General features: G+C 43.7%; 4 protein-coding genes across 9 annotated transcripts; 1 reads left to right on the top strand and 3 right to left on the bottom strand.

The window, feature by feature from the left end:
• Window positions 1-977: 977 nt before the first annotated feature.
• On the top strand, window positions 978-3,860 carry LOC106601306 (heme oxygenase). The gene is made up of 8 exons (XM_045715176.2): window positions 978-1,187; window positions 1,294-1,345; window positions 1,528-1,639; window positions 1,694-1,695; window positions 1,810-2,023; window positions 2,118-2,390; window positions 3,360-3,408; window positions 3,496-3,860. Exons 2-8 carry the CDS (start codon window positions 1,296-1,298, stop codon window positions 3,609-3,611), a joined length of 816 nt encoding a protein of 271 aa, XP_045571132.1. The 5' UTR covers window positions 978-1,187; window positions 1,294-1,295; the 3' UTR covers window positions 3,612-3,860.
• On the bottom strand, window positions 3,840-8,698 carry mcm5 (MCM5 minichromosome maintenance deficient 5 (S. cerevisiae)). The gene is made up of 14 exons (NM_001139821.1): window positions 8,391-8,698; window positions 7,947-8,073; window positions 7,619-7,747; window positions 7,306-7,478; window positions 7,012-7,167; window positions 6,706-6,875; window positions 6,436-6,607; window positions 6,222-6,333; window positions 5,808-5,951; window positions 5,476-5,718; window positions 5,233-5,345; window positions 4,944-5,072; window positions 4,577-4,847; window positions 3,840-4,371 (listed from the first exon to the last, which is right to left on the bottom strand). The coding sequence occupies exons 1-14, from the start codon at window positions 8,558-8,560 to the stop codon at window positions 4,270-4,272; spliced, it is 2,211 nt and encodes a 736-aa protein (NP_001133293.1). The 5' UTR covers window positions 8,561-8,698; the 3' UTR covers window positions 3,840-4,269.
• A 248-nt stretch (window positions 8,699-8,946) lies between these two features.
• LOC106601303 (2-amino-3-ketobutyrate coenzyme A ligase, mitochondrial) lies at window positions 8,947-16,430 on the bottom strand. Its single transcript, XM_082973117.1, has 9 exons — window positions 15,272-16,430; window positions 15,059-15,165; window positions 14,779-14,925; window positions 14,246-14,400; window positions 13,961-14,043; window positions 12,198-12,440; window positions 10,303-10,305; window positions 9,899-10,075; window positions 8,947-9,458 (listed from the first exon to the last, which is right to left on the bottom strand). The coding sequence occupies exons 1-9, from the start codon at window positions 15,465-15,467 to the stop codon at window positions 9,307-9,309; spliced, it is 1,263 nt and encodes a 420-aa protein (XP_082829243.1). The 5' UTR covers window positions 15,468-16,430; the 3' UTR covers window positions 8,947-9,306.
• A 2,057-nt stretch (window positions 16,431-18,487) lies between these two features.
• On the bottom strand, window positions 18,488-25,421 carry LOC106601317 (target of Myb1 membrane trafficking protein). 6 transcript variants are annotated; one of them, XM_014193428.3, is made up of 16 exons: window positions 25,264-25,421; window positions 23,758-23,842; window positions 23,573-23,651; window positions 23,312-23,461; window positions 23,064-23,198; window positions 22,777-22,908; window positions 22,400-22,516; window positions 22,123-22,256; window positions 22,012-22,039; window positions 21,779-21,902; window positions 21,632-21,689; window positions 21,042-21,111; window positions 20,614-20,682; window positions 19,869-19,928; window positions 19,578-19,617; window positions 18,488-19,404 (listed from the first exon to the last, which is right to left on the bottom strand). In XM_014193428.3, exons 1-16 carry the CDS (start codon window positions 25,313-25,315, stop codon window positions 19,307-19,309), a joined length of 1,431 nt encoding a protein of 476 aa, XP_014048903.3. In that variant the 5' UTR covers window positions 25,316-25,421; the 3' UTR covers window positions 18,488-19,306. The 6 variants fall into 6 exon arrangements, with proteins under 6 accessions (XP_014048903.3, XP_014048902.3, XP_014048907.3 ...); XM_014193427.3 differs by having other exon boundaries at window positions 23,573-23,678; XM_014193432.3 differs by lacking the exon at window positions 22,777-22,908.
• Between the last annotated feature and the right edge of the window lie 1,186 nt (window positions 25,422-26,607).

A 26,607-nucleotide genomic window follows, 5' to 3' on the forward strand; every position in this document is an offset into this window, starting at 1 on the left:
TGTTTATCATATATGCATAGTAACTTTAACCATATCCACACATACATACTACCTCAATCAGCCCGACTAACCGGTGCCTGTATATAGCCTCGCTACTGTATATAGCCTCGCTACTGTATATAGCCTCTCTACTGTTATTTTTCACTGTCTTTTTACTGTTGTTTCTATTTCTTTACTTACCTATTGTTCACCTAATACCTTTATTTTTTTAGAAATTGCACTGTTGGTTAGAGCCTGTAAGTAAGCATTAAGGTCTACTACACCTGTTTTATTCGGCGCACGTGACAAATAAACTTTCATTTGATTTGATTCATCTTCAGAAAACTACAAGGTACATACACTGAGAGCACAAAACATTAGAAACATGACATTCCAGGTGAAAGCTATGATCGCTTATTGATATTACCTGTTAAATCCACTTCAATCCATGTAGATGAAGGGGAGGAGACAGGTTAAAGAAGGATTTTCAAGCCTTGAGACAATTGAGACATGTATTGTTTATGTATGCCATTCAGAGGGTGAATCGGCAAGATAAAAGTTTAAATGCCTTTGAACGGGGTATGGTAGTAAGTGCCAGGCGCACCGGTTTGAGTGTGTCAAGAACTGCAACGCTGCTGGGTTTTTCACACTCAACAGTTTCCTGTGTGTATCAAGAATGGTCCTCCACCCAAAGGACATCCAGCCAACTTGACACAAATGTGGAAAGCATTGGAATCAACATGGGCCAGCATCCCTGTGGAACGCTTTCAACACCTTGTAGAATTGAGGCTGTTCTGAGGGCAAAAGGGGGTGCAACTCAATATTAGGAAGGTGTTCCTAATATTTGAACACTCAGTGCTTATAACTTTGTTCTCACCTGTAGTCAACATACTCTCCCTCAATAGCAGAAGGAACACTGACTTCCTGTGGTTCATGTGACTCTGTGTTTAATGATTTCTACCATTCCATCTGCTCACTCATGCTCTCCCCTCACTGGTAAATCTGCCCTGTCATGCTAAGCTTCAGCATAAAGGAAATGAGTGAACACTCTCACTTCCCATTTGATTTAGCTGACAAACATTAGGAGAGAAGGTGAGGGAGTCAAATATAAAGACTGGGACACAGGTCAAAGAGGACACAGCAACTCTAAACTCGTTTGAGAAGGAGGCAGCTTTTGTTTACCAGCTGTATAACAAGACACCCCACAGGTAAATTATCAACTTTTCCACTGACTTGTTTTTTAATAAACTGTAACATTTGGTGACATTTGGATAATAATGTTATAACCACCATATAAATAAATCTGGATTACAGACATGGAGACAGTCGACTCGGCACGGAAAGTTGATATGCAGAACCCTGGCAGGTACAGTCATTTTGTAATGAATGGTCGATATGTTGACTAGATTATTGTATGTCAGACCAGGTCAGGGCTGATATATGGTAAAGGTAAGGTATTGAACATACAGAACACAATTACTAACTGCAAACTCTGTGCTCACATTTACTGTACTCGGGTAAATCAGGATGTCCTCCATCTCTCCTCAGTGATTTGTCAGAACAGATAAAAGCAGCGACTAAAAAGATCCATGTCAGGGCAGAAAACACCCAACTGATGCTGAGCTATCAGAAGGGACAGATAACTCTTCCGCAGTACAAGGTGAGAAAAGCCAATCTGAGAGTAAATTAAAAAACACATTCCAAAATAATTTAGTGGTTTTCATAATATGAACTGCCTAGAATGCCTTTTGTTTAACTTTCTACAGTCATGGAAAATGAGCACTCACTGTGTACTAAGTATTAATCTGCAACCCCTCTTTTCCATGGCAGCTTCTTGTGTTCCCTCTACGAGATCTACAAAGCACTGGAAGAGGAGATGGACAGAAATGCTTCCCACCCAGGTGTCGCACCGATATACTTCCCCCAGGAACTGGCCCGACTGGAGACACTAGAGAGAGATCTGGAACACTTCTTTGGACAGGAGTGGCGTAAGAGAGTCATCATTCCTGCTGCAACACACAGATATACACAGAGACTTCGCAAGGTACAGGCTTTAGATATACCAACATGCAGGGTAGGCATACTATCTTAATTGTGTGCCTGCTTAGTAATAACCATTTATTTGTTTCCCTCTTCAGATTGGTGAAGGCAATCCTAAATTGCTGGTGGCCCACGCCTATACCCGTTACCTAGGTGACCTGTCAGGAGGACAAGTTTTAGGGAAGATTACCCAGAAGTCAATTGGGTTAAGCAGTGGAGAGGGACTGTCGTTTTTCTCCTTCCCCGGAGTGTCAAGCCCTAACCGCTTCAAGCAGCTGTACAGGAGCAGAATGAACAGCATCGAGCTGACCAAGGAGGAGAGGGAGGGGGTGCTGGAGGAGGCCATCATGGCCTTCGAACTCAACATCCAGGTGAGTGAAAGGAAAGGGAGGAAAGGTGGAAGAAAACTGGGTAAGAATATAGGTTATGGGAACTAATACTGTAATGAAAAGTCAGTATGAAAAGTTATATAGCTGTACCATTGAGAGCATCTTTACTGGCTGCATCACTGCTTGGTATGCCAATAGCACCGCCCTCGATCGCATGGCGCTGCAGAAGTTGGTGCAGACAGCCCAGTACGTCACTGAGGCCGAGTTCCCTGCCATTCAGGACCTCTATATCAGGCGGTGTGAAAGGAGGGCCTGGAAAATCGTTAAAGACTACAGCCACCCAAGTCATATACAGTTCTCTCTGCTTCTGCACTGCAAGCGGTACCGGTGCATGAAGTAACAGGCTCCTGAACAGCTTCTATCCCCAAGCCATAAGACTGCTAAATAGCTAACTAAATAGCTAACTAAATAGCTAACTAAATGGCTACACAGACTGAGTTGACCCTTGTATTTTATTTTTGCACTGTCTCTATGCACACTCACACTGACACTCCAACACAAACACTCACTCCATAATTTGCTCACACACAAATAATATGCACATACATTTATACTGACTACACAGAGGCACTCACATACAATCATCATATACACTGCTGCTACTCAGTTTATCATATATCCCTATACATATCTACCGATATCACTCCAGTATCCATGCACATTTTAAATATGGTTCTCGTGTTCTTTCTTTTTCTCGTGTTTTTGTTGTACTTTATTTTTAGAATTACATTATTTATTACTGCATTGTTGGGTTTAGAGCTTACAAGAAAGGCATTTTACTGTACTTGTGCATGTGACATTAAAATTAGCTAAACATAACTGCAGAGGAAGTGAAACTGGGAAGGTCTAGTGAACGATGCAGTGTAAACCTGTTACTGGGTGCCATAGCATATTGCTGATGATTGTGTGCATCTTGTTCAATGAAGACATCCTGTGTTATTTCTCGTACAGGTCTTCGATGATCTACAGAAAATGTTGAGTGTCACAAAGGAAGCTTACGGTAAGTACAAGATCATATGCTGATTGGAAATATGCGATCTTTCAGCTTACTTGTGTGTTATATAAAGGCATTACTTTGCTTTTGCAGGGGACCAAGAAAAGGCCAAGACGCCAGCTATCATCCCCTCTTTGTCCATCGTGCAGTTGTCACTGGGTATTTGTGTTGCTTTAGCAACAGTCGGAATGGGTATCTATGTATTCTAAAGCCTTGAAATAAGTCCTTAAATATGTATTTTTATGTAGTTGGCAGAATCACTTCACTAATCATGACAAGCTAAGGGTGTGTGCACTTACAGCACTTTGTCATGACTGTACTTTTTTAAACACCTAAGGCAATCTTAAAATGAAAATTGACATGTATTAATTGCAATATCTTTGTAAATAGTATGTTTCATTAAAGATTATGCACACCATTTCAACATAAGAAATGTCTAAATAAAGAAGTTTGCTATTTATTGTCAATACAAAATATCTTACACAATTAACGATTTAACTTTAACAATCTTTAGGGCATTCTCATGCCAATTTTCTTACCCCGAACAACTCAACAACACAGTTCATCCAAATTGCCTCCATACCATAATTTGTTTAGTCTAAAAAGAATAGACACCAAAATACTTATGAGAGCAATAGAACAGCAAATAACTGTTGCTGGCTGAACTTGGCAAAGCAACACATGAAAAGGTAGACATCAGTGGCTCTGTAGGCGGACCACGGTCTAGGATGGAGACGTATCGACGTGACTTCATGAAGATGTCCACTGGCTTGTGAGGAAGAGTGAATTGAGGAGACGCCTGTCCCTTCTCCTATTTACAAAGCCCATCGTGACTTCATCTTTGTGCAGATGCATCTTTCTGTGAGACTACTTGACTCTGTAGAGCACCTTCCTCTGCATGCGGTGCTGCAGCTCTCCCCTCCTCATCATCAGGTGAAGGACCTTGTAGATGGCCTGCTCTGGATACTTCTGTATATGGGAGAGGGTAGAGAGAGATTCTGGTCAGTGGACAGGTAAAGGATACAGGGCAACACGTAGGCCAACTGAGGACAGCACTGAATCATATAGACAAATGCCAAACGTTCCAATGCCCAAAGTACTTTCATGTAATTGACCAAGTGGTCCCGTCTCTGTTCAACACAGTATATGTTCAAAATAGACTAGTGTAAGTGACCTGCTTGGTGAAGTCCTGGATGATGCTGTGCTCGGACACCTGGGAGCCAATGGCAAAGCGTCTCTTCAGCTGCTTCTCAACACGGGAAATCATCTCCTGGTCCTCCTGAGTGGTGAAGCCCTCCACACCAGAGAGGCTGCCGGACAGCGCAGCGTCCAGTGTGGACACCTGGAAGAGCCGCAGGGCCTCGTCCACCTCCTCCTCTCCAGCCACGGCCTGCAGCTTCATCTTGGCCAAGGACTCAGAGATACGCACCACCGCCTCCAGCTGCCTGCAGGGGACCACGGAGAACCAAGCGTTATGACACAGCAGATGGACGGTATCCTGACTGGTAATGATGTTGACAGGTGAAGTATCATATAGGTACCTGACAGTGATGGGGATGGAGGCTCTCCTGTCGCTCTCCCTCTCATGTTCCCTCGCTCCACTCCTCATCACCACGTATCTGTTCTTTAGCTTTTCAGCTGCCGCCGCAGAGAGACGTGGCCCGCATTTCCTGTCAGGGCACATTTGACCGTTACAAACCAAATCCCTTCACGTGTACATACTAGTGTGTAGTATTGTTTCTCTGCAAGTAGAGTTCATGAACTCAATCTAAACAGAATCTGACATACACAGAAGAAATCTGCAGAAATAAAGGATTTCTTAAGACTCACGTTCTGGCATATGCAATGAACTTCTTCAGTGTGGCCAGTGTGATCTCTCCCTCCACACCCTCAGTCTGAGTATGAGCACTGAGATGGACGTTCATCACGTGGCGGGCCAGAGTCTGACAGAGAAAAGAAGGTCAACAGTGTTAACACTGCGCTAGCCTGGGCTGTGTTCAGTATCCCTGTGCATTAACCGTCCCACACACACACACACACAAACCCAGAACAGACTAAAGTGTGTTCCCTCACCATGTCTCTCTGATGGTCGTGGATGTCCTTGATGATAAAGATCATGTCAAAACGGGACAAGATGGTAGGCATGAAGTCGATGTTGTCCTCTCCCTTGGTGTCGTCCCAACGGCCAAACACAGAGTTAGCAGCGGCCAGCACCGAGCAGCGGGAGTTCAGGGTGGTGGTGATGCCAGCCTTGGCAATGGAGATGGTCTGTTGCTCCATGGCTTCATGGATGGCTACTCGGTCATCCTCTCTCATCTGAGAGGAAGGAGAGTCACAGTTAAGAGTCTGCAAACAAACTAGTCAAGTATTCAGGAATTGATGTACTCTTGTCCATGTTTCCTTACCTTGTCAAACTCATCAATGCACACCACCCCACCGTCAGCCAGCACCATGGCTCCTCCCTCCATGATGAAGCCACGGGTGACGGGGTCCCTCAGGACAGAGGCCGTCAGACCAGCAGCACTGCTGCCTTTACCTGAGGTATACACCTGACAGAGGGAGAGAGGGGAGATATGGGTTAGCGCTTTCGATAGGGGTCACTAGCACACTGAAATTAATTGTCAGCAAATGAAACTTCTGGAATCCATCTTTGTAATTCTGGTTTAAATCTATGTTGAGGGAGTGTCATGATTGCTCTGAAATATATATTCAATTAATCTTTGAACACACACACACACACACACACACACACACACACACACACACACACACACACACACACACACACAAATATATTCATTCATCAAGCCCATCCTTACCCCAATGGGAGAGCACCTCTCCACAAACTTGAGCAGCTGAGACTTGGCAGTACCGGGGTCTCCCAGCATTAGCAAGTTGATGTCTCCTCTACGGGTCAGCCCGTCAGGCAGCCTGAGACAGGAAAGGTCATTATACATACACACGGGAGAGAAATGTACGCACATCAAAAATCTATACAAATTCTACATGCCATTTCCAATGGTTCTGACTCACCTCTTCCTGGAGCCGCCGAACAGCAGGCAGGCGATGGCCTTTTTCAGGTCATCACTGCCGTAGATGGAAGGAGCGAGGGAACGGGCGAGGGAGCCGTAGACGTCGGGGGAGGAGGCCAACGCTCTCAGCTCCTCCTCTTCCTGAGGGGAGACTGACCCTGTGGCCCCGCGACCTGAGAGAAAAAGATAGCATTATATCTATAGTACTATCCCCACATAGGACATAATGTTGGATAAGTAATCTAACCTCTAGTAGCCTTATCGTGCCTACCTGCTCCCTCTGTGTCCTGCTGAATGCCCACCACACGGAGGTAGGAGGAGCGGATGCCCACGCCTGCACTTTTATCTCTGCCCTTGCCCTTAGTTTGGGCCACCTTCTTGATGGAGTAGATCCCCATGATGGTCACTCTGTTCCCAGGGACCACACGGTCACACAGGTACCTGAGGGGAGGCAGAACATGAGCTGTAATGTGGTATGTACTCGTTGGTCTCACTTTGCACTGTGTGTATATATCGGGCATGTGTTAATTGCATTTCATTGAGAATACTGAGGCACACAGATGATGCTGTGTGTTACCTGTCACAGTAGAGCTGCAGGTGGCGGGGCATCTCTCCGTGTGGCACAGCATCTGGAGACTCCTGCAGACGGAGGGTCTGGAAGTCCACACAGACACAACGGTCTGGAATGATGAAGTAGGGATCTATAGGACACCTCACCCTGCCTGCCTGCTCACTGAGAGAGACATGTTTAAGAATGAAATCACACACAATGATAAAGCAGATGATTTTACACACACAATGACTTTATGCATTTTCTCCATGCCCTGGAGTGTGCACACAAACACTCAACAACTCAGAGGGTTGCACTCACGTGTTGCACTTTCGGGGAAGAGCGTAGCCCTGCAGGCCTGGGGGCAGGGAGATGTTACTGATGACAGAGCGACAGCCACGACACTGCAAACACACCCTGGTGGCCTTGGCCCTCACAGCCGTGGCAGAGATGACGATCCCAGGGACCTTCACCAGCCTGGACACCTGCTCCGACTACCAGAGAGAAAGAAATGGAGAGTTCAGAGTCATGGCATGTTACATAGATGGAAAATTGAGGGAATCTTTCATGCCACCTTCTACATGAACCAACTGAAAGGTGAAAGGCCCAGCATTGCATCCTCAGAGTTTCTTACCTTGAGGTTACGGATGGAGGCAGGATGGGCGTCACTCTTCAGCATGACCTGGATTTCCTGCACTGTCTCCTCTCCCAGGGGCCTGGGACGGGTCACCTCGTCAGCCACCTCCTGGGCAGCCTCCTCCAGCTGTCAATCATAATGTCAGGGCTCAGTTTAAAGGGATAATTTTCAGATATAATTATTTGCCAAATAGAATATAAAATCAGTATGACATGATCAGAAACAGAAAATATCGGAATCCATCTAATCCATGAATTATTCAGCCTGCAATTGCTCCAATTAAAACTCCTCAAATTATTTGTCTGTTACTATTCAATTTTCTCACCAGCGGCAAGTTCTCAGAGGGCAGCTTGTACAGGCAGTCTGACAGGTCCTCGTCAAAGCTGGCCAGGTCTTCCATCTCCACCTCCACCCAGTACTCCCCCAGGGTGTAGTGTCTCTTAAGGTCATCTCTACACAGCAGAACAGGTCAACAATACAACATGAACAATAAGATATAGAAATATCTTAAAAACAGAATGCGAATATAATCATAAGGCAAATAAAAACGAACTACAAACTCAATCACAGGACCTTGAACAGTCAAACTTTTTTCCTTCAAGACCATTGTGGTGATCAGTGGTAGTTAGCTAACTAACGTTACAGTAACTGGCTAACTAACTGTTAGCTAACTGGCTAGCCAACTTAACGTTGGGTATCTGTGGAACATCACACCAACCGGCGGTAGCCATCGACAATGACTTCGTGGCAGTTCATACAATCTTAATACCTGTATTTATAGGTGAAACCGGTGCGATCGGTCCCAATTCTGAACTGCCGAAGAAATTCACGGAATCGTTTCTTGATCTGGCTCCGTTTCACTGCACCTTCATCCCCGGGTCCATCTCCACCGCCGAAGCTGTCACTGTAATAAACTCCCGGGTCGTCGAAACCAGACATAATGCACCGATTATATCTACAAAGTGCTGAAAATTAAGTTTGCGTGCGCAAAGTGCAATAATCCTAAAAGCAAAACAGTTTCTAGTGATTGACGCCAATGGTCTTCTGTGGACAATGAATTCCACGCTGACTCTTTCGCGGCAAAAAAAATAGCGTCACTTTCCCGCGAGACCGAACAGTGACGCTTTGCAATTGGGAGATATGATCGACTAGTGATATTGATTGGCTGAATTGCATTGCAGGAGGCGTATCCTGGTTGTAGAAGGGTGGGACTTGCAAGTGTTTGTGGCGGGAAAAGAACTGGGATAAACCATTTTTTTTTTTAAACGTACGACCAAGGCATCGTCGTGGCGCTGCAACAAACTGAAACGTCAACTCTCTTCGTTGTGTTTACAAAGTTACGGTTGATTCAAGCACACGTTTATTGCTCTAAATAAAAACAAGACTTTAAAATATCTTCTAGCTTACCCAGTATTACAACCATATCTAGCTAGCTCCATTAGAAAATACCAACGTTTTATTAACAAAAGTATTTTATTCATTCAACTGCAACACAAATTCAACACAAATAGTATTGACCACAATTGAGCTTCATCTGTAATACATTACCCTGTATGTAATAAATTATCTTTGTCGCACTGTCATTCATAGGCCTCCTGTGTAACCTGTAACCACAGTCCACACTGCAAGCTGCTTGTCTTTTTAACTTGCTTATTGGCAGCAAAATGATCCACGAGTTATTATATTTAAGACAGAAATCCATGCTTCCTGCCTGTCTGTATGAAAGCATCCACAGCGCGGTCAATGTCCTGGTCAGTGTGGGCCGCTGAGATCTGGACCCGGATTCTGGCTTTGTCCTTTGGTACCACTGGGTAGGAGAACCCAATCACATACACTCCTGTGGGAGACAGAATAATAGGTACTTGTAGTAGATAGACATAACACTGAAGACTACAGTTCTTCAAGAAAGGGCAGATTGGAGGCCTGATTCAAATGAATATTTTTTTCCAGCCCTTGTTTTCAAGCAGTGTAGTTTGCAGCTAATAACCTATTAGGTTTCTGATTGTTGTCAGCTCCCATTTTGTGAGACAAAATTGTTGAATACAAAATATCAATGAATATATCTCTGTCTCCCTCTACAGGTTGATGTGTCCATTCATTTGTAATTCCACAGAAATCTTTTTGATCAAGCTTTTCAAAAATAAAAATGAGTGGACAATGAGTGGACAAAAAATCCATAGAGTATTTCAAACCAATATACAGATTGTATTGTAATGTTTGATCATGCTTGAAATGTGCTTGTGCTCCATTCATATTCAGCCTGAACGGTTGCCTCACCTAGTTTCAGCATGTCATCAGCCATCAGAGAGGCTAGTCTGGCATCCCCCAGCATCACAGGACAGATAGGGTGGTCAGAGCCTGAGATGGTGAACCCAGCCTCGGTCATTTTGTTTCTGAACCTACGAGAGGGGGAGAGAATAAAGACATTACAGAAATAGCACTCGTTCCTTATACAGTATCAATGCCTTCAACTTTCATTATTGCTAACTGGGTTCTCTGGGAAACGTGTAGTGCTCTTGAAACTGTAAACATGTGTGGAAGGACACCAGTGGAGGCTGCTGAGCAGAGGACAGCTCATAATAATGTCCGGAACAGAGCAAATGGAATGGTTGATACCATTCCACTAATACAGCTCCAGCCATTACCACAAGCCCATCCTCCCCAATTAAGGTGCCACCAACCTCCTGTGAAGGACACAGTACAGATAAGAGATGAAACAAGCAAAAGTGTTTAATGCAGAATAAACACAGATTGTCACTTTTTCAGCACAAGGGATTAGTCAATCTCAAGGTCATTCTTTCTGTCCAAAAATTATGCAGAAAAATGTATCCATGCTTTTGTCACTTTTTCAGCACAAGGGATTAGTCAATCTCAAGGTCATTCTTTCTGTCCAAAAATTATGCAGAAAAATGTATCCATGCTTTTGTCACTTCTAGGTTAGACTACTGCAATGCTCTACTTTCCGGCTACCCGGATAAAGCACTAAATAAACTTCAGTTAGTGCTAAACACGGCTGCTAGAATCTTGACTACAACCAAAAATGTTTATCATATTACTCCAGTGCTAGCCTCTCTACACTGGCTTCCTGTTAAGGCAAGGGCTGATTTCAAGGTTTTACTGCTAACCTACAAAGCATTACATGGGCTTGCTCCTACCTATCTTTCCGATTTGGTCTTGCCGTACATACCTACACGTACGCTACGGTCACAAGATGCAGGCCTCCTTACTGTCCCTAGAATTTCTAAGCAAACAGCTGGAGGTAGGGCTTTCTCCTATAGAGCTCCATTTTTATAGAATGGTCTGCCTACCCATGTGAGATTCAGACTTGGTCTCAACCTTTAAGTCTTTATTGAAGACTCATCTCTTCAGTAGGTCCTATGATTGAGTGTAGTCTGGCCCAGGGGTGTGAAGGTGAATGGAAAGGCACTGGAGCAACGAACCGCCCTTGCTGTCTCTGCCTGGCCAGTTCCCCTCTCTCCACTGGGATTCTCTGCCTCTAAACCCTATTACAGGGGCTGAGTCAGTGGCTTACTGGTGCACTTCCATGCCGTCCCTAGGAGGGTTGCGTCACTTGAGTGGGTTGGGTCATTGATGTGATCTTCCTGTCCGGGTTGGCGACCCCCCTTGGGTTGTGCCGTGGCGGAGATCTTTGTGGGCTATACTCGGCCTCGTTTCAGGATGGTAAGTTGGTGGTTGAAGATATCCCTCTAGTGGTGTGGGGGCTGTGCTTTGGAAAAGTGGGTGGGATTATATCCTGCCTGTTTGGCCCTGTCTGGGGGTATTGTCGGATGGGGCCACAGTGTCTCCCGACCCCTCCTGTCTCAGCCTCCAGTATTTATGCTGCAGTAGTTTGTGTGTCAGGGGGCTAGGGTCAGTCTGTTATATCTTAAGTATTTCTCCTGTCTTATCCGGTGTCCTGTGTGAATTTAAGTATTCTCTCTCTTAGGACCTGAGCCCTGGGACCATACCTCAGGACTACCTGGCGTGATGACTCCTTGCTGTCCCCAGTCCACCTGGCTGTGCTGCTGCACAAGTTTCAACTGCTCTGCCTGCGGCTATGGAACCCTGACCTGTTCACTGGACGTTCTACCTATCCCAGACCTGCTGTTTTCAACTCACTAGAGACAGCAGGAGCAGTAGAGATACTCTGACATTTACTCCTGAGGTGCTGACCTGTTGCACCCTCGACAACCACGGTGATTATTATTATTTGACCCTACTGGTCATCTATGAACATTTAAACATCTTGGCCATGTTCTGTTATAATCTCCACGCGGCACAGCCAGAAGAGGACTGGCCACCCCTCATAGCCTGGTTCCTCTCTAGGTTTCTTCCTAGGTTCTGGCCTTTCTAGCGAGTTTTTCCTAGCTACCGTGCTTGCTGTTTGGGGTTTTAGGCTGGGTTTCTGTACAGCACTTTGTGACATCAGCTGATGTAAGAAGGGCTTCATAAATACATTTGATTGATTCAATTGCTCTTTTCAAACATGTCCTATTCATGATTTTGCTCATACGTATTTTTCACAAAGACCAACACAAAAAGGCTTATCTGTTTTTGTCTGTGCTCCTATGTTAACCGTTCCATAAGCATAGATGGTGTCTACCACATTCACCAAAACAGAGGCCCCAGTCCCCTCCCCCGATTCCCACCTCATGGTTTTGTCCCCGACACTGAGCAATCTCATTGGAAGCGAGGAGCAGCTCGACAGCACGGGTAGCGCAGCCCCCGACAGGAGGGGGTAGGGAGTTGGAGAAGAGGTACGGATGAGAGCGCTGCCTCAGCAGGTCAATCAGAGGTTTAGGACCCACTGTGTACCCACCTGAGAAAAAACAGATAGAAAACCCATATCCACCTTATACAGTGTATTCAGAAAGTATTCAGATCCCTTGACTTTTTCCACATTTTGTTACATTACAGCCCCCCCCCCAAAAAAATATAAAATGAAATATCACATTTACATAAGTATTCAGACCCTTTACTCAGTACTCTGTTGAAGCATATTTGGCAGCGATTACAGCATTGAGTCTTCTTGGGTACGACGCTACAAGCTAAGCACACCTGTATTTGGGGAGTTTCTCCCATTCTTCTCTGCAGATACTCTCAAGCTCTGTCAGGTTGGAAGGGGAGCGTCGCTGCACAGCTATTTTCAGGTCTCTCCAGAAATGTTAGATCGGGTTCAAGTCCGGCCTCTGGCTGGGCCACTCAAAGACTTGTCCCAAAGCCACTCCTGCGTTGTCTTGGCGGTGTGCTTAGGATCGTTGTCCTGTTGGAAGGTGAACCTTCACCCCAGTCGGAGGTCCTGAGCGCTCTGGAGCAGGTTTTCATCAAGGATCTGTCTGTACTTTGCTCCGTTCATCTTTCCCTCGATCCTGACAAGTCTCTGCCGCTGAAAAACATCCCCACAGCATGATGCTGCCACCACAATGCTTCACCGTAGGGATGGTGGCAGGTTTCCTCCAGACATGACACTTGGCATTCAGGCCAACGAATCTTGTTTCTCGTGGTCTGATAGTCCTTAGGTGCCTTTTGGCAAACTCCAAGCGGGCTGTCATGCGTCTTTTACTGAGGAGTGGCTTCCGTCTGGCCACTCTACCATAAAGACCTGATTGGTGGAGTGCTGCAGAGATGGTTGTCCTTCTGGAAGGTTCTCCCATCTCCACAGAGGAACTCTGGAGCTCTGTCAGAGTGACCATCAGGTTATTGGTCACCTCCCTGACCAAGGCCCTTCTCTCCTGATTGCTCAGTTTGGCCGGGAGACCAGCTCTAGGAAGAGTCTTGGTGGTTCTAAACTTCTTCTATTTAAGAATGATGGAGGCCACTGAGTTCATGGGGACCTTCAATGCTGCAGACATTTTTTGGTAGCCTTCCCCAGATCTGTGCTTCGACACAATCCTGTCTCGAGCTCTACAGACAGTTCCTTCGACCGCATGGTTTAGTTTTTGCTCTGACATTCAATGTCAACTGTTGGACCTTAAATGGACAGGTGTGTGTCTTTCCAAATCATGTCCAATCAAATTAATTTACTATAGGTGGTCTCCAATCAAGTTGTAGAAACATCTGTTTTTGCCTTGTCATTATGGGGTATTGTGTGTAGACTGATTCGTTTTTTTTAACCATTTTAGAATAAGGCTGTAACACAACAAAATGTGGAAAAAGTCAAGGGGTCTGAATACTTTCTAAATGCCCTATATCAATCTATATTTTCAAGTTAGTTTTGTCATCCATTTATGGAGTTCAATTACACAGCCTACATTGTCAATAGTGACATTTCAGAAGAATTGAGAACATACAGTACCGTTATGCAACTCCATTTTTGAGTCAAAACAGAGGGAAACCTACCAGCTGCACCTCCCAGTGCTTTTCCCAAAGTAGAGTTGACAATGTGAACCCTGTCCATCACTCCCAGGAGCTCATCTGTGCCTTTGCAAACAAAATGTAATAACACTATTGGTCGACATAATTGGCTACGAAACCATCATCCTTTTTAGTTTTCCTAGGCATAATTACATCATTAAAGTTCTATCATAATGACATCATTAAAGTTCTATCATAGTTACATCATTAAAGTTCTATCATAATTTCTCTATCTGTCCTTTTTTTCTCTCCACCCGGACCATCACTCACCTGCCTCGTGGGCCCATGAAGCCTGTAGCATGGCATTCGTCAATGAAGACCATGGCTCCATACTGCTCTGCCAGGTCACAGATCCCCTTCAATGGAGCCATGTCACCATCCATGGAGAACACACCATCCGTGACAACGAGGCGTAGACAAGATGACTGAGGAGGACAGGGAGCCATGATGACCTGTGATGCAAACACAGCCCATTAACACTAAAATCAATTCAGCAACCTTTATTTATTTACCATCACTATGGTTTCAAGCTTCATGGATTTCAAGAGGATTCTGCATAATAAGCTTCATGAAAGGTGGAGCCCTTAATTAAAAAAAGACACTGTGCAATCATATTCTAAGAAATATGTGTAATGGCTGAAGGTAGTGCAGGTATTATGATGGGGAAGACAGGGTTTAGAAATCCTCTAGCTGGAAGATGGACAGCAGATGATACCTGTCTTACTCCTTACCCTGCTGTCATTATCCCACATAATCACCTCAAGGAGATTATTATTTCAATGTGTGTATAGAACTCTCTTTACCTGGGACTCTTTCAGCTGGGTCTCCAAGTCATTCAGGTCCATGTGTTTGTATCTGAACCTCTTGGCCCGACACAATCTGATCCCATCAATAATAGAGGCATGATTCAGCTCATCAGAAAGAACTGCATCGTCAGGGCCCAACAGAACCTGATGTAGAAAAAGAATGCATTACTACTTTAGGCCTGTTTAATACAGTGGCACAGAAACGGTAAAGACAGACCATGCAACAGAATGTTATAAAATAGTTAATCACATGTTAATGTATTCAAGAATCACAAACCTCAAATAGCCCTGCGTTGGCATCAAAACAGCTGGCATATAGGATGCAGTCCTCACGCTCATAGAATTGAGAGAGCTTCTGCTCCAGATCTTTGTGAATGTCTTGTGGATCATATGGTAATACGAGAATGAGAGGAGACACAATCACAGAGTAATGTGAACTCACACAGAACCACCAGAAACACTTGAGCAAGCAGTCTTTAGGTTACCTGTGTGCCACAGATAAATCTCACTGAGCTCAGCCCAGCACCATACTTCTTCAAGGCCTCAATCCCTGCCTCCACTACCTGGGGATGGCTGGAGAGGCCCAGATAGTTGTTTGCACAGAAATTCAATATGTCTGTATGGGGAGAGAGAGAAAGAATAGGTAAGCATATATAAGCCGGTTCTCCAGAGGACATGCATACCATAAAAATACTGACCCAACTGCCAGAGAAAGCTTGATTTACCAGTAACAATTACCACAGTGACCTTGCATGACTGCTGGAGAGAGTATGAGTGAGGGATTTCTGCCATTGTGTACTTACTGGCAAATACAGAAGAGTGCCAGCTGTACACGAAAGGACGTGCAGTCAATAAGCCATTCATAAATCAGCACTAGTGGTCAGTCTTTATCTGGTACACAAAAGTGAACAGTAACAATTTAGTAGTTACATTGGTGGCAGAAATATGGGTTTAACAACACCAGCAGCCACCACAAATCACGATAACACTAAGCACACGTGCCTCTCCTTAATGTCAATATGCCTTGTCCATTGCTGTTCTGGTTAGTGTTTATTGGCTTATTTCACTGTAGAGTCTCTAGCCCTGCTCATTATACCTTATCTAACCTCTCAGTTCCTCCACCCACACATGCGATGACATCACCTGGTTTCAATGATGTTTCTAGAGACAATATTTCTCTCATCACGCAATGCCTAGGTTTACCTCCACTGTATTCACATCCTACCATACCTTTGTCTGTACATTAAACCTTGAAGCTATTTTATTGCCCCCAGAAACCTGCTCCTTTTACTCTCTGTTCCGGACGTCCTAGACGACCAATTCTCATAGCTTTTAGCCGTACCCTTATCCTACTCCTCCTCTGGCGATGTAGAGGTGAATCCAGGCCCTGCAGTGCCTAGCTCCACTCCTATTCCCCAGGCGCTCTCTTTTGATGACTTCTGTAACTGTAATAGCCTTGGTTTCATGCATGTTAACATTAGAAGCCTCCTCCCTAAGTTTGTTTTATTTATTGCTTTAGCACACTCTGCCAACCCGGATGTCCTAGCCGTGTCCATTCCTAACTACAACATTTTCAGACAAGATAGAACAGCCAAAGGCAGGCTATATCTGCAGTAGATTGCAACACCGCCTCCTTTGGCCATTCTACAGAAATGGAGGTAAACAGCTTATTCTGAAAAAGACGAAGACAGCAATCTTTATTTATACTGAACAAAAATATAAACAACATGTAACATGTTGGTCCCATGTTTCATGAGCTGAAATAAAAGATCCCAGAAATTCTCTCAAATTTTGTGCACAAATTGGTTCACATCCCTATTAGTGAGAATTACTCATTTGCTGGGGACAAAAGGACACAAACATGTGCAGTTTTGTCACACAACACAATGCCACAGAGGTCTCCATTTGAGGGAACATGCAATCAGCATGCTGACTGCAGGAATGTCCACCAGAGCTCTTGCCAGATAATTGAATGTTAATTTCTCTACCATAAGACACTTCCAACATAATTTTAGAGAATTTGGCAGTACATCGAACCGGCCTCACAACTGCAGACAACGTGTAACCACGCCAGCCCAGGATCTCCACATCTGGTGTCTTCAACTGTGGGATCGTCTGACACCAGCCACCTGGACAGCTGATGAATCTGAGGAGTACTTCTGTCTGTAATAAAGCCCTTTTGTGGGGGAAAAAAATCATGCTGATTGGCTGGGCTCCCAAGTTTTATTTTACCTTTATTTAACCAGGTAGGCTAGTTGAGAACAAGTTCTCATTTGCAACTGCGACCTGGCCAAGATAAAGCATAACAATTTGACACACAACAACACAGAGTTACACATGGAATAAACAAAACATAGTCAATAATACAGTAGAACAAAAGAAAACAAAAGTCTATATACAGTGAGTGCAAATTAGTTAAGATAAGGGAGTTAAGGCAATAAATAGGCCAGGGTGGCGAAGTATTAACAATATAGCAATTAAACACTGGAATGGTAGATGTGCAGAAGATGAATGTGCAAGTAGAGATACTGGGGTGGAAAGGAGCAAGATAAATAAATACAGTATGGGGATGATGTACATAGATGGGCTGTTTACAGATGGGCTATGTACAGGTGCAGTGATCTGTGAGCTGCTCTGACAGCTGGTGCTTAAAGCGAGTGAGGGCGATATGAGTCTCCAGTTATCAAATGAATAGCATGCATTTAGTTTTACTTGCGTTTAAGAGCAGTTGGAGGCCATGGAAGGAGAGTTGTATGGCATTGAAGCTCCTCTGGAGGTTTGTTAACACAGTGTCCAAAGAGGGGCCAGAGGTATACAGAATGGTGTCGTCTCCGTAGTGGTGGATCAGAGAATCACCAGCAGCAAGAGCGACATCATTGATGTATACAGAGAAGAGTCGTCCCGAGAATTGAACCCTGTGGCACCCCCATAGACTGCCAGAGGTCCGGACAACAGGCCCTCCGATTTGACACACTGAACCCAATCAGAGAAATAGTTGGTAAACCAGGCGAGGCAATCATTTGAGAAATCAAGGCTGTCGAGTGGGTGGACCTATGCCCTCCCAGGCCCACCCATGGTTGCGCCCCTGCCCAGTCATGTGATATCCATAGATTAGGGCCTAATTACATTTATTTCATGAATTGTAACTCAGTAAAATTGTTGAAATTGTCATTTATGTTTTAGTTCAGTATAGTTTAGATACCATGCAGAATAGAGATTTACAGATCAAAATTCAGTATTTCAGAGAACCAAATATTGGCCTAGTTTATGCTTCACAACGCATTTCTAAATTGCCTCTTCCATACTTTGGTTTTGGGCACGTTCGTTTTTAAAACGTTGAACTTGGGATATCAATTCCTTGTATCAGGAAAAAATACATAGTTCAACTTCCCCTTGCCCCAGCTGTTGGGAGCTCCTCTCAGCCCGTCGCTGTTCCGTGTAAAAGTTATGGCATCCCAGTTTCTTCAGACACCTTTAAAGTTGATATGACAAAAGCATTATCACTCCTGTAAGTACTTGACAGATTCAACATCCTTTTTTAAATTACATTGGAAATTGCAAAACCTGTGTGTTATTCAATCACAGACTAATGAAATTATAGTATACCAATTTTACAAACACAGAAATCAGTCATATTTGCAGAACCATGAAATCAGCCCACACGCTCAGCACCCATCTCCCAGAGTGAATAAAAACAAACTATCTGTAAGACTTAATCTGTGTTTAATGTTACAGTATTCCATCATGACATTGTGTAATATTTCATAAACTTCAAGTACTCCAGAAACAATTAGGTTTGTATTGCTCTTCCTAAAAAAGTGCTCTGTATTACAAATGGGATTCATCATGAGCATCACATAATTAATTTCCCCTAATTATAGCTTATTGCAATCTACTAACATTGTGTTTATCATGCCTGCATTTTCTGGAATGCACACCATTCAATGTTCATCTGAAAATATTGGGCATATTCCCTTCTCTTCTAAGAAATGTAACAGGAATAAAACTCAATCATTGTATCTGCAGCCATACCAGAGGAGGCTGGTGGGAGGAGCTATAGGAGTACAGGCTCATTATAATGTCTTGAATGGAATAATGGAACAGTACCAAACATAAGGAAACCACATGTTTGACTCCATTCCATTCAATTCCATTCCAGCCATTATAATAAGCCAATCCTCCTGTAGCTCCTCCCACCAGCCTCCTCTGCTGGATATCTGTATACATTGTGGCACGGGACGACTTAAGTTCTTATCATAAAAGCACTCTTTTAGTGTAAGTTAAAAACACTTGGTCCAAGTTAATTTAGCCTTAACATAAAAATATACATTAAACATACAGGAGAGTTGAACATAAAGTAGTTCTGTAGTTTACCTGAGTGTCAGTAACACAACCCTATTGTCAGGAGTTGTTGTTCCCACCAGTCATTTACTCACTGTATGTGCCAATCATACATTCCGCCAGTTCAGTCCTCTCACACTATTTGGGAAAATGGCATTGGTTATGTGACAGGTTGCGGCTTGGCCTATGACTCTGAGTGGTTGTTGTCGTCATGAGAAGAAGCTTTCAGGGACGGGAGTCGCTCCGCTGCTCTCGCTCTTTCTGCCAGAAACCTGTCAAACTCTAAAAGGAGGGAGAAGGAGAAGTTGCCTTAGGTGGGCTTTGTTGGTCTCAAAAAGGATTAGTCAGGACTTTGTAATAGTACAAGGAAGCAAACTAAACTGTTGTTGGATCTACATAGCGATACCCAGGGAGTGGATGAGAGCTGGACGAGGAACTAAGAAATAGAAGCTCACCTTCACTTGTCACACCCTCTGAATCAGCCATGTCATCCTCCTGTAACACACATGAAAGCCATGACTTATGTTCACATCAACAGTCACATGTCCAAACAAAACTGAATATGTTCAAGAATCCAGGCATGTTACATTTGCTGGGGTAAAGCACCGTGCAGGCATTTGCAATTACTGTATACTATGTATAGTCCATAACACCAAATTAGAGAGGACTGGCACTGGTATAACATGGAACCAAGTTGGACTCTGCATGTATACCATGACATTGAGTGAATGCTAACAGTGACCCACCTCGTCCACATCCAGCCACTTCTCAATGTCATCCATCACAGATGTCTGACTCACAGGGATCTGGGGGAGTTAGGCAAGAGGTTACTGTCAGGATTTACTGTAAGCCACTGTTTTCTTGTGATGACCAGAATCTAGAGTACCATTACCTTTAGATTTTTCTTGGGCAATCTACACATAACCACCATTCAAGCATGCTGACCCCTAGTATTCTGATTGAAACAAACTGAAACCAGTTTATTTTAGACGGGGTAACAAGAGATCCATCCACCACACCAAAGTTATGGCAGGGAAAACAGAACAGAGTGGGAGTAAATTAGCAAGCATTGTAATGATTTAGAAGAGTCATGATTAAAAAGGGATACTTGGGGATTTTGGCAATGAGGCCATTTTGGACACAGAGAAAAATGGTGTTCACGAGTTCATCTGACTCTGGGGAAGTAGATAAAGGACCTCCTTGCCAAAATCCAGAAGTATCCTTTTAAGATGTGCCAATACACACCATCTATCAGTTTCAGAAATGAACACTTATAACACTCAACACATGAATGCAAAAATCAAAGTAAGCTAAAAATATACAGATCAGGCACACCGGAAAAGAGATCATACAACCATCTCAGTACAAAGACGGAAGGAAACAATCATTCATTAAATACACACTAAACATGCTTGAATGCAAAACATCCCTGCATAAGCCCCAGGGGTAGAATGCAAAAGGAATGGCACTGTGCCAGCCAATCAGACCCACCATTCCCTTTTCCATCATCCAATCAAACTGTGTCGAGGAGCTGAGGGGGGTGGAGTCTGGGCTGTCACCCTTTACACAGATAGACATTTTTATTTACGAACAAAGATACCGGTAGACATGTATGCAATAACACAAAACCATTGGGTTATGAACAAGGAGACAAAACAGAGACACAGACAGACAATCTTATAGCACTAACAAAATTGCCAATTTTGCACGTGAAATTGTGTCAGGACAGAGAACATTGTTTACACATATAGAGGCAGGGCAGACCTACACATTAACTAAGACACTGGGTTATTGTACATATTAGTGACACTTAGTAACACTCCACAGGGCATAAGGACTCCATGGACACAAGCAATGCCCTTCCTAAACAAACATCCTTTCAAATCTGTCCTGGGTTAAATCATTCTGGGGTTACTGACCGTTCCAGTGTTCTGTAATCTGATGTTCTGTGCTTGAGCCAGACTGTCGACAACACCTTCATTCCTCTCACTGAAACACACATTTCACTGCTTAGAAAATGATGCAGTTTACAGTGTACATACAGTAGTAGAATAATAGCCATCTCCACAAGTAACCATTGGCCTAAGTATGAACAACTTTATTGGAAAACCAAATACAGAGGAGAAATGTTCCTTCAACATTTGTAATGCAAAAGTTTGCACAGTTTTCTCACTAGCCATGTAAGCTTGCAGTTCATGTCAGACTCCATTCATAATCTTTATTGACATAATGAATGGCACAAATATCTTGAGAGAGATAAGCAGCCATCCTGAGCCAGTCAGGTTCACTTCCGGTCTAGACTAGTGCACCACCTTAGCTGGAGCAGGACTGTTATAACCTAAACAAGCCAGGGAGTAACAAGACAACCACCGCACTAGTCCATTTGTTATACAGTACTAAGCCAGGAGAAAGTCTTGAGACCTTTTGTAAGCTCCCTCTCACTAGGAGTCTGAACAATCCATTCTACCATGAAAGCAAAACCTGGACTTTTGTTGGAGCTGTCTATTACCTCGGTCGTGTCTGTGAGATGCTCCTGTTCTGTGCAAATCCATCGAATTCCCTCATACCTATGTGGAAAACAGGGTAAGAGAATGAATTGTACCATAGAGACACATTGAGAAGCTCTATCAGATCGAGGAACACTGTAGTTACTTACTGAGTCCTGTCAACTGACTAGACACTGTGTCCACTGTTGATCGGCTGAGATGGCTGTGGGTGGGAGCTGTAACAACAGGCTTGATTGCTGCACTGAGGTCAATAAGGTTGACGTAGGTCGGGCTCTAGGCGATTGAGAAAAATGTGAAGAAGTTGAACAGTACATATTTGTCATCCAAACATGCATTTGTGATAAGGGTAAAGGACCATAGATCCTTAAGAAAAAACACTTACCTGCTGTGTAGCTCTTTGTCTCTGAAACCTGGAAAGGAAATAATGAAAATCATACTGCCATCATAGCAGGAATTATTGACTGCATCTCATGTTGATCATTTAGGACAATACCTCTGGTAGCGAGTGAATGTGGCATTGATTTCGTCATTGGCAACCAGCAGCTCCTCTGTCAGTTTCTCCTCACTGAGTCTTGGGACCAGCTCCATTATCTTATCCTGCATGTCTTTACATGCTGCATACAACTCCTACTGACAGAGAGAGAGAGAGAGAGAGCAGGAGATACAGAGAGTCAGCAATGGACAAAAGAGAGATGGATACAAACAGATGACATGTGTCACAGCCATGGATGGACAGCCATAGAGAGAGCCCAGCGAGCGAACCAACTAACCTGAAGCAGCTCGGTGTCTGAATGCTTGGCTGTTGCTGGATCCAGTTGAGACATCATAGCTGACATCACTGTTAGGTTACCTCGAACCACTCCCAGGTCGGTCTTCAACTTTTTAACCTGGAATAGGAGTCAATGGCATCAGCACTCATATGCTAAATTGTGTGGAGTGGGGTTGGCATAATACTGTAAAGCATCAACTTTTATTAAAAATTCTGAATGTGAAACAAGTAACTGAATCATCCACAGTGCACAAGGTAATTGGATTTTACAGTAATGCCCTGGAGTGAATTTAGCCTGCATGCAAAAGATTGTTGTGTTACTAAAATAAAAGCCATGCCATTTCAGAGGCCCCTGTATGACGGGAGCATTCCAATCACCTGATAAGGTGTGAAGGTGAGGGGTCCCTGCTCGCTCTGTTGGGATGCAGTAAGCTGTGGTGATATGGGGACAGGCCTGGGGGATGAGGGTGCAGCAGATACAGTGACAGTAGGCCCGTTATCAGGCACAGTCTGGTGGGCAGAGCACAGGGACCAATTGAGTTAGAGAATAGTGTTAGGGAGTAGGGCGTTAAAACAGCTTTAGAGAGGTTAGGCAGAAAGTTGTACTCTGTATTTGTCAGTGAGGAAATGCATGCATTTTCACCAGTCATTGTTTGAAGGTATACCCTATTTGGAGTGTGAATGGGGGAGTATCCGTCCAGTTCAGTCATGGGAAACTCCAGTCCTTTCCGTCTCAGGTCCTCGTACACAGAGACCACGCCCGTCAGAGCTGGCGAGCTGCGGAATGCATCTGCCCATGCCTGAACAATAGACAAACACATCATAAACAGCACACACCCGACAATAGCTAGCTGTCAACTCCAACACAGCTCTATGACTTACTGAAGGAATGAGTACCAATGCCATCTCTCACCTGTATAAGGCTGAGCACTCTGTCATGCAGGACCAGAGGGGGATTGTTTTTGGGTAAGATGGACCTGACCAGAACCCCCTCAACAAACTCCCTGGTTGAGACTAGCACATGGAACCTGTGGCCACAGTTCTTCACACACGCTTCCAGTACCTGAAAACCAACATGACATAAGAGAGATGGAGAGAGAAAGAAAGTTAGGTTACAAGTTCATGAAGAAAAGGAAAAAGTATGGTGAATGAGAGAGGTAAATATGACACTCACAGTCAATGCCAGCATGACCTCTCTGAAGTTCTTGTTTCCAACAATCCTCTTCTTTATTGCTTTGTATGCATCTCTAGGCCTGTAATCATTGTAGGTAAACAAGCAACTTCAAACAACAAAAGCACAATACAGTAAGCTGTCAAAGGAAAAAAAAACTGTCCATTATGTCAACAGAGGATACACACCCCTCCTCTGTCTCGTTGATGATGTCACAGATGTCCATGTTGAGGGCCCAGTCCTCCGACTGCAGACTGGAGCTGGTTGCATATTCTGAGAACAAAAACAATTGAGACATTGCACTTCATTTTGCATAAAATTATCTGGAAGACATAGTCACTGTGAAATGGTCTCTGCCTCATAACACAACTCTCAATAGTTGTTTATTAGCCAACATTGATGATGCCTCTACTCATGTATACAAGTTAAATCCCTATTTGTTTGTCAAACTCATTCTTTCTCCATCTAACTGACTGGTTCATGTGACCAGCATTAGGTTCCTTGGCAGACGTTTATTTAAGCAAATTAAATGTTCTGTCTTCATTCCTCTGAAAGGGAGGGGATAGAAACAGGATTTAGCTCAGTTGAGAAAGTAGAACAACCTCTCTTACTGTCTCATTGTGGTCATATACATTAAAATAGGCAGATTGTTTTTCCATCTAGAATTACATCACAGGGGGAGTTTTCAAGCTTATAAGATAAAATAGGCCACTTGTAGTCTACATATAATCAAGTTGGCAAGCAGATTAATTATTAATCAGCAACGTTACTCACTCTGAAACATCTACAGTATATATGTTATTCCATTATTTCTTAAAGGCACAGTGCAGTCAAAAGTGTGATTTTCCTGTGTTTGATATACATTTTCACACTATTAGGTGGAAATAATACTGTGAAATTGTGAAAATGATAATGTCCTTTTAGTGTAAGAGATGTTGGAAAAGTCTACCTGAAATTGTTGCCTGTTTTGGTGGGATGGAGTTTTGGCCTACCTGGTAAATTAGTTAATATATCAATAAGAAAGTGTTCCAAACCTCTGCAAATAACAGCTCGTTTTCAGTTTTCCTCTCCCACTCACAGTTTTAGCAAAATTATTGCTTGAGGAATTGCTCTTTGCTAAGAAGTACATTTAGTTTATTTTTGACCATTTTAATTTAAAACATTCACAGTAAGGTACTTCATTGTTACACGGAAAGGATTTCATATCGAGATAAAAATGGCTGCATTGGAACTTTAATAAATTCCCCTTTCTTAAAATTAGGTCACGAAGGAAGGGAACAACTTTTCACCACCCCACCCAGAGCTTGCCAAACAATTGGTCTATATACCAGCAACAATACCCAAACTGGCCAATGAAACTGAGGATTAAAACACTGTAAACCCGCCTCTAGGGTATTATTGTGCGGTGCAAGTGTCAGTCAAGTAATAGCGTAATCTTATCTCTTCTTGCACTGTCAATCTTGATCAATTAACTAACTATAAACAAGCAATTGTCAGTTTAGTTTCTTATCAAATACGTAACCAATAACGCCAATTTCCCTTTCCATAGCCTACGGATTATCTAGTGTCGTTTTATGGAGTGATAGTGTCTGTTTTCCAACAACAGCCTACCAATGTCTTGTAGCCTGTCATGTCCGATGCAACAATGTAAACTATCTACAAACCTACTTTATTAGTTAAAATGTAACAATTACCTATTCGCTGGCCCACCGGTGTAGAAAACGGGTTTCCTGTCAAAAACTCCATCCTTCTTTCTGCCAGTCAAACCAAAATCCAGAACTGCGCTTCCGTCGTTTCCACAACAGAGGAGTTCTCGCAAAAAACTCAAGCAGCACCGATTGAATTAAATTAGTTTACGTCATCTGTTAAAGTGAAAGTTACATTCACTGAACATTATTGTCTACTAATTGGGAATTTATACATTGCATAAATTGAGACCATATTAATACATGCAGAATGATAGGGTTGCCTACAATATGGCCACCAGAACATTTGCACAGAGAGGAACAAAATAAACACTATTTAGCTAAAGGCTAAACGATAAACCATCTTCACATTCTACCCCAGCCATTAAAATACGTGGACTATGAAGCTAGACTACATGACCAAAAGTATGTGGACACCTGCTCGTCGAACATTTCATTCCAAAATCATGGGCATTAATATGGAGTTGGTCCCCCCTTTGCTACTATAACAGCCTCCACTCTTCTGGGTTGGCTTTCCACCAGATGTTGGAACATTGCTGCTGGGACTTGCTTCCATTCAGGCACAAGAGCATTAGTGAGGTCAGGCACTGATGTTGGGCAATTAGGCCTGGCAATTCATTCCAAAGGTATTTGATGGGGTTGAGGTCAGGGCTCTGTGCAGGCCAGTCAAGTTCTTCCACACCGACCTTGACAAACCATTTCTGAATGGGCCTCGCTTTGTGCACGGGGGCATTGTCATGCTGAAACAGGAAAGGGCTTCCTCAAATTGTTGCCACAAAGTTGGCAGTGGCGGTTCTAGACCATTTCAACTGGGGGGGGGGGGGGCAAGCTGGGGCCAGATGTACTGTTAGAGGGGCCAGTTACATTAGACGTTATTGTTGTCATATTGTTTTCTTCACTGCACTGCAGGCATTAGCAGGCAAAAGACCATGTTCCACGTTGCCACTGTCTATTAACGCATGTTAAAAAAGAACGATTGCAAAAATTAGTTACGTAAAAATTAGTTCATACTCCACATTTAGGGGGGCAACAAGGGGGTCCAAAATTGTTGTCACAGGAGCACTGCCCCCCCCCCCCCCAGAACTGCTAGTGAAAGTTGTAAGCACAGAATTGTCCAGGATGTCATTGTATCCTGTAGCGTTAAGATTTCCCTTCACTGGAACTAAGGGGCCTAGCCTGAACCATGAAAAACAGCCCCAGAGCATTATTCCTCCTCCACCAAACTTTACAATTGGCACTATGCATTGGGGCAGGTAATGTTCTACTGGCCAAACCCAGATTCGTCCGTCGGACTGCCAGATGGTGAAGCGTGATTCATCACTCCAGAGAACG

Source organism: Salmo salar, chromosome 03 (genome assembly GCF_965601325.2).
Source record: "Salmo salar chromosome 03, fSalSal1, whole genome shotgun sequence".
Classification (NCBI taxonomy): Eukaryota; Metazoa; Chordata; class Actinopteri; order Salmoniformes; family Salmonidae; genus Salmo; species Salmo salar.

Excerpts from the sequence above, each read along its gene's own strand:
- LOC106601303 (XM_082973117.1), bottom strand. The coding sequence starts at position 15,467 with ATGGTATGCATGTCCTCTGGAGAACCGGCTTATATATGCTTACCTATT. Across the intron at positions 12,441-13,960 it reads AGCACTGGGAGGTGCAGCTG|GTGGGTACACAGTGGGTCCT; the intron begins GTAGGTTTCCCT and ends GTTTTTTCTCAG. Across the intron at positions 9,459-9,898 it reads TGATGACATGCTGAAACTAG|GAGTGTATGTGATTGGGTTC; the intron begins GTGAGGCAACCG and ends TGTCTCCCACAG.
- LOC106601306 (XM_045715176.2), top strand. The coding sequence starts at position 1,296 with ATGGAGACAGTCGACTCGGCACGGAAAGTTGATATGCAGAACCCTGGC. Across the intron at positions 1,346-1,527 it reads GATATGCAGAACCCTGGCAG|TGATTTGTCAGAACAGATAA; the intron begins GTACAGTCATTT and ends ATCTCTCCTCAG. Across the intron at positions 3,409-3,495 it reads TGTCACAAAGGAAGCTTACG|GGGACCAAGAAAAGGCCAAG; the intron begins GTAAGTACAAGA and ends TTGCTTTTGCAG.
- LOC106601317 (XM_014193427.3), bottom strand. The coding sequence starts at position 25,315 with ATGGAGTTTTTGACAGGAAACCCGTTTTCTACACCGGTGGGCCAGCGA. Across the intron at positions 23,462-23,572 it reads AGGTCATGCTGGCATTGACT|GTACTGGAAGCGTGTGTGAA; the intron begins GTGAGTGTCATA and ends GTTGGTTTTCAG. Across the intron at positions 19,618-19,868 it reads AGTGGCTGGATGTGGACGAG|GAGGATGACATGGCTGATTC; the intron begins GTGGGTCACTGT and ends TGTGTGTTACAG.
- mcm5 (NM_001139821.1), bottom strand. The coding sequence starts at position 8,560 with ATGTCTGGTTTCGACGACCCGGGAGTTTATTACAGTGACAGCTTCGGC. Across the intron at positions 7,168-7,305 it reads CTTCCCCGAAAGTGCAACAC|TGAGCAGGCAGGCAGGGTGA; the intron begins GTGAGTGCAACC and ends TGTCTCTCTCAG. Across the intron at positions 5,952-6,221 it reads AGAGGTGCTCTCCCATTGGG|GTGTATACCTCAGGTAAAGG; the intron begins GTAAGGATGGGC and ends TCCCTCTGTCAG.